Source organism: Rosa chinensis, chromosome 1 (genome assembly GCF_002994745.2).
Source record: "Rosa chinensis cultivar Old Blush chromosome 1, RchiOBHm-V2, whole genome shotgun sequence".
In the NCBI taxonomy this organism is placed as follows: Eukaryota; Viridiplantae; Streptophyta; class Magnoliopsida; order Rosales; family Rosaceae; genus Rosa; species Rosa chinensis.
This window is the reverse complement of record NC_037088.1, coordinates 40,912,690-40,919,182: the sequence shown is the minus strand read 5'-3', so window position 1 is coordinate 40,919,182 and position 6,493 is coordinate 40,912,690. Positions and strand designations below refer to the sequence as shown.

The 6,493-nt window shown below is 36.3% G+C and overlaps 1 protein-coding gene across 3 annotated transcripts; it reads right to left on the bottom strand.

Moving 5' to 3' along the window:
- Positions 1 to 1,537: 1,537 nt before the first annotated feature.
- On the bottom strand, positions 1,538 to 5,682 carry LOC112182157 (probable WRKY transcription factor 12). Of its 3 annotated transcripts, none has more exons than XM_040512872.1 (5): positions 5,007 to 5,681; positions 4,831 to 4,904; positions 4,070 to 4,231; positions 2,429 to 2,523; positions 1,538 to 1,566 (listed from the first exon to the last, which is right to left on the bottom strand). In XM_040512872.1, exons 1-5 carry the CDS (start codon positions 5,355 to 5,357, stop codon positions 1,553 to 1,555), a joined length of 696 nt encoding a protein of 231 aa, XP_040368806.1. In that variant the 5' UTR covers positions 5,358 to 5,681; the 3' UTR covers positions 1,538 to 1,552. The 3 variants fall into 3 exon arrangements, with proteins under 3 accessions (XP_040368806.1, XP_040368805.1, XP_024176373.1); XM_040512871.1 differs by lacking the exon at positions 1,538 to 1,566 and adding an exon at positions 1,623 to 1,747 and having other exon boundaries at positions 5,007 to 5,682; XM_024320605.2 differs by lacking the exon at positions 1,538 to 1,566 and having other exon boundaries at positions 2,076 to 2,523; positions 5,007 to 5,680.
- Positions 5,683 to 6,493: the final 811 nt, after the last annotated feature.

Here is a 6,493-nt window from a genome sequence, read left to right as displayed (position 1 = left end):
AGAAATTGGACATGGCTAATTGAAATTGGAAAGTTTGGGGGGTAAAAATTCAAAATTGAGAATAGAGGGGGTGACATGATGACACCCCCAAACCTCGGGAGGGGGGGTAAACTGAAATTAATCCACAATTAAATAGGATAGAAATGCATTGGGACTTTAAAGTTGTCGAGGGCATCCATTTGGGCTATGTGTCCCAAATTCTCGATCAAGGTTCTCTGTTTGAAGGTTGCATGCAATAAATGCAATCTCCCGGCGTGCAAAGCAGATTATATCTCTAAATGTAGATTTAATGATCAAGGTGAAGGTATAGCTAATAGTTTCACTGGGTAGGGTATCATGGGGTTTTTGGATTTCAAGGGATAGTGTGAGAATCTGTAGTGATTTTAAGATTTTTTCTTGTGAGGATTTGGAAGGAGAGATCAGCCAGGTGGTGGTGTTGAAGTTAGACCATGGTGGCCCCTACCAATCTCTCCAGCGGCTGTAAAGCTAGAACGAACAAACTCTAGCAGAGCTCTAGAGTCCGTGAGAGAGGCACGTGAGGCGCGTGTCATAGTTCTCGTAATAAAATTTCTTTTGCCGAGTGCAAGTTGTTGAGAGTATATACATTCCACATGGGAAAAATGAGACTTTGCTAGTGGATTTATAAGAGTTTGAGTCACTCCATCCATTGCCAATTGATTTTGGATATAAACCACAGATTACTTTATCATAGTATCAGAAAATGCACCAACAACACTACTATTTTGTAGCGGCAAGAAGAGTAACATGGTATCTGCTTTCTCCAGCCATTATCAGTACGTAGGAGAAGCGTTTTACTTGTTAGTGCAGGAAAGTCCAAGGCTTGGTTTGTGTTAGATGGAGTCCAGTACGTAGAATATCTGCGTACTGCTTCAATACTTGGAAGATAATGGAATTGTCCTGAGTCCATGCATGGAAAACAAATCAGCAAATTTCACCGTAAGCTGTTGGATCACAAAAATATAAGCGTGAAAGTCGTAGGTGTATGGGGGTAAATAAGGATTAATATGCCTTAAAACACACACGCCGGGCTATTTAAGACTAAAAAGAAGAACGAGAACCTATTTAATTACCACCGTATTTAGGGTATGAAGAGTCCACAAAACCAGCATGTGGCTTCATATTTATATCCTCAGATCAGAACCCATGGAGAAGTGCTTCGAACGTCTAATTGGCCTATAAACAACTAATGAAGAGTACCTAATGCATTATATAATTAATCAAATGAATTGTGCTATGTTTAAGTGTTTAACAACAACTCAACATTTCAGAGCAGTAACCCTTTTCCATGAATTCGATTGGCCACCAAATTAACAAGCCTTTATGTTGAATACGAAACACCCACTTTTGGGGCAGTAGTTCTGGACGGAGCATAATGCCATAATGGACCAACTCCCAGGTCCTTGCTTGCTGCAAAAGCACTGAGCTCAGAAGCCATGGCATCGCGCCTAACACAGTATGCTTCACGTCTTGAGTGTAGCAAGTAGGTTCATTGGGATCAATGGAAACATGCAGCGCATACTTAGGATTGGATTTATGAATCTCGCCCTATAATGAAGTACCATTTGTCGTGGAGCAAGTCAGTGAGAGAAGGGCCACTGGCATGGAGATGATACTTCTGATGATACTTCGCTGCTAGCGAAGTTCTCTTAACTATAGAAGGTTGGTGATGATTCATAGTTACTGCTATAAAGTCTCCTTGTGCTCATTACGTAATAAAAGTGGAAAACTGAAAGGATCATGATTCTTATAATCACTAACTTAAATCAGAGAACATCTATGATGATTTAGTCACTATAATAAAGCTACCACTAATTTTAGTTTTCATTATTACTTTTGTTTTCACTTTTTGATGAAAACCAACAATAACTTACCTTAGCAATAATTGGAACTAAACTGAATTGAAATCATTAGTTTTTCTTTTCTTTTCTTTTCAGAATTAATGATATGCTTGATAACATTAAAACTCATAGGCTATTATGAGTCCAATGTTTATGAAATTGGAGCTGTAATGCCATATTAATGGCGAAAGACTAGACCTAATTAACGTTACCTTGATCATAACACGGTAAATTGGTTATAATTTCTTTTCTTTCTTTTTTATTTTGTAGAAAAGGGTTTGGAACTATACAGTATGTAGTAAAATACTTGTGCATTATTTCTATCTTTTCTTTTGCGTGACCTTTTCCAGCTATTTTATGTAGCAAACCCTCAAATTATATGATCAAATTTGACAAAATTAGCACTATAGTATGTGTATATGTAGAACAGCTAAGAAAATAATTATAATGAGTACATCATCTGTAGCTATATAAATATCAACATAAATATATATAGAAGAGTTAGAAAGAGGTAAAGCATTCATGCTCAGATGAATTAGAGTCATCTGAAGGGATATGGTTGTGTCTACCTTCATAGGTTGTTATCACCATACGACAATCTTCAGACAGTCGTTCAACCCTTTTCTTCACCCGACAGTTACTGTGAGTACACCGGTAGTAACTTCTGCGTATATGCATGTGCCAGCCAGAAATTTCAGCACAAATTAAATTAACAACACTTGATAGTACTACATCAAAATATTAATTCGAGAAGTTTCATAGCATAGGAAAAATGACAGGTTGTTGTGTGAACTTATGTCATAGCGACATATATGCTTTTTTGGTTAACTGACTGATGATAGAAACTAAGACTGCTAAGTAAAACCTAAAACCCTTCAGAAAAGAATTGTGGAAGAAGGTGGACGATGAGAGCTGCAAGAGTACCATGGGTTGATATAGAAAGGGGCTGAGTAAGACAAGATTAATGGCGATCAAGTAGGAGCTAGAAAGCTTAACAATGCAATTTGTACTAGTATTAATTGGTGGGGTTTGAAAAGTTACTGAGCATTTCTGTAACAATGCCAACTCCAGAAAAGGTTTTCCAGGTCCAAATTGTAGTTTTCTACTCTAATTGTTTCATCGTCTAAATGATCTAATTGATGTCTTCAATTTATAGCCAAACTGACTTACAGAATTAGTACAACTTTCAGTTAGTAGAATACTAAAATAAGAACAGTACTTGGAGATCGATGAAAATAAAGTTTAATCCAAATGTTGGGATCAACCCAAGTGGTGAGGGGAGTTGAAATTGCGTTTGATTAAGCGCTAGGTTTAGGATCCCCCTGAACAACCCCCCCCCCCCCCCCCCCCACCCTCTCAAGGAAAAAATTGATCTGAATATAGGATATCAAATAGCTACTAAAACTTTATATTTTCCAAAACTTTGCCCTGGGCTATAACTAAGGAAAATCCTACTTTGTTTACATTTTGCTAAAATCTTAGCTTTTGAAGTTTTGATATATGAATTCATTCCAATGTGGATCAGATCAAACCATATATTAGTTTTCCCCTAGTCCTGAGATGAAGCCCTCAATCCTATGTTTTCTTCAGAGGGAGTAGAAAATGAGATTTCCAATAGCGTGTTTGTCAGTTATTTAGTAAAATTGTTCTATTTGAAAAAGAAAAGCCACAATCCCAGAAGGCTTTCATTTTCTTTCCTTAATTTTGTAAATATCTGAGTAAAAGCATTGAAATAGATCCCAAGCCTAACACTTTCCAACTATTAGTCTTTACTTATATATTAGCCATTCATTTTGCTAAAATTTTCTTTTGATCTAGAGGGAGACGTACATGATTTGAATTTAGGATCTCATGCATCAACTATTATCGATATAAATCTCATTAGGCTAACGAACTCTCGATTATAATTTGCTAATTTGATATCTTAGTTTGAAAAATTAACATCAAGTATTGAAAAACCAGTATTATATAATACCATGCATAGAGAAGTTTCCTTATTGAGATTATCTAGTTTGTTAATTCAGCATAAAATCAAGTTGAATTTGTTGGTGAAAATTAACTATTTACAAATTTTTATATGAAATTACAAAACGTTAACACAAACTATTTACAAATTGTCTAGTTTGGTAATCAATTTGATGTGTACCAACTACCAAGTCATTTAAAAAATAAAAAATAAACAAAGAAATAAAATAAGCAATATAACGTACCTAGGATGAAGGCTGTTCTTGACAACTTTCTGGCCATATTTCCTCCACTTGTAACCATCATCAAGCACATCCACATCACTCCTGGTTTGGAAACAGAATCTTGGCTCTCTGAGCTTTCTCCTCACCTTCATCTTGCTTTTCTCTGAGTTTGAGCTCCTCCACCTGCCAAATGAATTCAAACCGTCTGAGTTGGATGATGATCAGTGATGTATGCTTCCTTTTAGGTGCTATTAATTAACATTATTAGTAGCAAGCTCTCTTTAATTACTTACAGAATATATTATGACAAATATGTGCTGTATCAAAAATGAGAAAAGCAAGATATACTTGTCATTGTTGGATATGGATATCCATGTGTCTAGTACTTGATACTGCATATACTACAAGAAACACAGGCGGACACACACACGGGAGAGAGAGAGAGAGAGAGAGAGAGAGAGACTGTTTGGAAGCATAGGGCGCAGAAGCAATCTCTTCCATAAGTGGCTAAATCTTTCTAAAGATTCTGGTAGAAACTATCAAGTTAAAGAAGACATAATTCTCAGGTACGCGTGCGCAAGCATTTGTGTGTGTGTAATATACATTTATATATATATATATATATATATATATATATATGCATGTCTTTAGTAAAGAGATCCAGAGATCTGAAGAGAGTCAAGAGACTGAGGACAAAATACACATGCCAACATATTGATTTATTAGTAAGGTTGATATTAATCAATTAAACGATGGAAGAGTGAAGATGGATATATACGAACCATGAATTGCTGCAATCGCTACCATTACCGGTTCCGTTTTCATCACTGACACCCTTCGGATCCAGCGTTCCCACCTAAATTTTCCGTAAACAATAAACGTACATCAGTAAGATGGAACAAATGAATAACGAATAATGGTTCTTCTTTTAGATGAAATCGTTAACTAATTAGGCCACCTGGTCGTTGTTATTCCAAGAAGGTCTTGTAACAAGATCATGACTGTGACTAAACCCCATGTTGGTGTTTGTCGCAGCGGTGGTGGTGACAGTGATGCTACTGTTCACGGCAGCTGTCTGATGATGGTGAGAAGAAGGCTGCTGCTGCTGCTGCTGCGGCGGTGGCTGTGACTGTTGTGCGGAAGACGGTGCCAAGAAGCTCAAAACTTGATTATGATGATGATGATTTTCAAACTGCACGAACCCCAATTCGTGGTGGATCACTTGTTCTGCGGGAGGGGTACTGCTGGAAAACGAAACCTGCTGATGAAGATCGTAATTTGAAACCCCTCTGTGATGACCTCCTTCCATTAATTAGTCGATGTTTTTCTTAAAATAACTAGCTGTGCTCGATCTTCTTCTTAGTGGAGTAGTAGTGGGCTGTGTTGCACTAGTTTGTCCGTACAATTCCTGTTGGGTATGGAATATTAGGGGAAGGGGATGTTTGTTTAACTGGTCAAGGCGAGTAAACGCAGAATAGAAACGTTTAAAGGAAATATTCTCTTCTTCTTCTTCTTCTTCGTCTTCTTCTTCTTCTTCGTCGTAATTATAAGGTTGTTTATGGGGATGTAGAGAAAAGACTACTTGCGGCCACAGTAGGTAGCCACTTCTCTCTGTCCTACGCGCACACACATGTATGATTATATTCTCTGCATACAGTACGTACAAGAGGAAATTATTAAGGGAATGTGTGGTTGTGTTGTGTGTATCTATTTGTAGTTTCCCATGCCTGCAAATTTAACAACAATAACTTTGAAATTGAAGACCATAAATCTTTTTTCTTTTTTTAAAGTTCATATACAGACTTGGTTTCAGGTTATAAATGGTTGTGTTACTTTTCTTTTTGTGATCAGGCATTTCTTTTTAAATTTTGAGACTCGCGGATGAACAGGGGTCTTATTACCAGCTTTTTTTCCGGAGCAATAGACGTCGAAAATGATATGACATGATCACCTATTACATTATCAACTTTTTCTTTCAAGGCTGATTTTCTTTTCTTTAAGTTTAGGGTTTAGTTCTTGGATTATGAGTAGGCTCTCAAACTTGAGAGCTAAAGCTTAGATCGTAAGCAATAAATAATTGCGTGACATGTGATAATTTGTTAAGCCGTAATTTTTCATATATGTTGGTGTTAAAAAAGAAAACTCATACTGACCTATTATATAGGTTTTCTATTTCCCGAGCAATATTTCAAAAAATTTGTGTTCCTTTTCACTCTTTTTGTTAAACTTACCTCAAATGGGTATGTATTCATAGGAGAAATTGACCTCTGTCAATACTTTTCATGTTTTTTTTTTTTTTTTTTTGCCAATTAGGCAATCTCTTTCATGTTGATCTTGTGTTTATCCCAAAATTGTATACTAAGACATTAATTTATATTTTTGTCTGTTTCATGTACCTTAATTTTAAATAAACCTTACCATTTCTAAATCTAATCCAAATCATTT

Coding starts and splice junctions, on each gene's coding strand:
- LOC112182157 (XM_040512871.1), bottom strand. CDS start 5,357: ATGGAAGGAGGTCATCACAGAGGGGTTTCAAATTACGATCTTCATCAG. Junction 4,905..5,006: donor CTTGGAATAACAACGACCAG/GTGGCCTAATTA, acceptor CGGAAAATTTAG/GTGGGAACGCTGGATCCGAA. Junction 1,748..2,428: donor GGTGATAACAACCTATGAAG/GTAGACACAACC, acceptor TGATCCTTTCAG/TTTTCCACTTTTATTACGTA.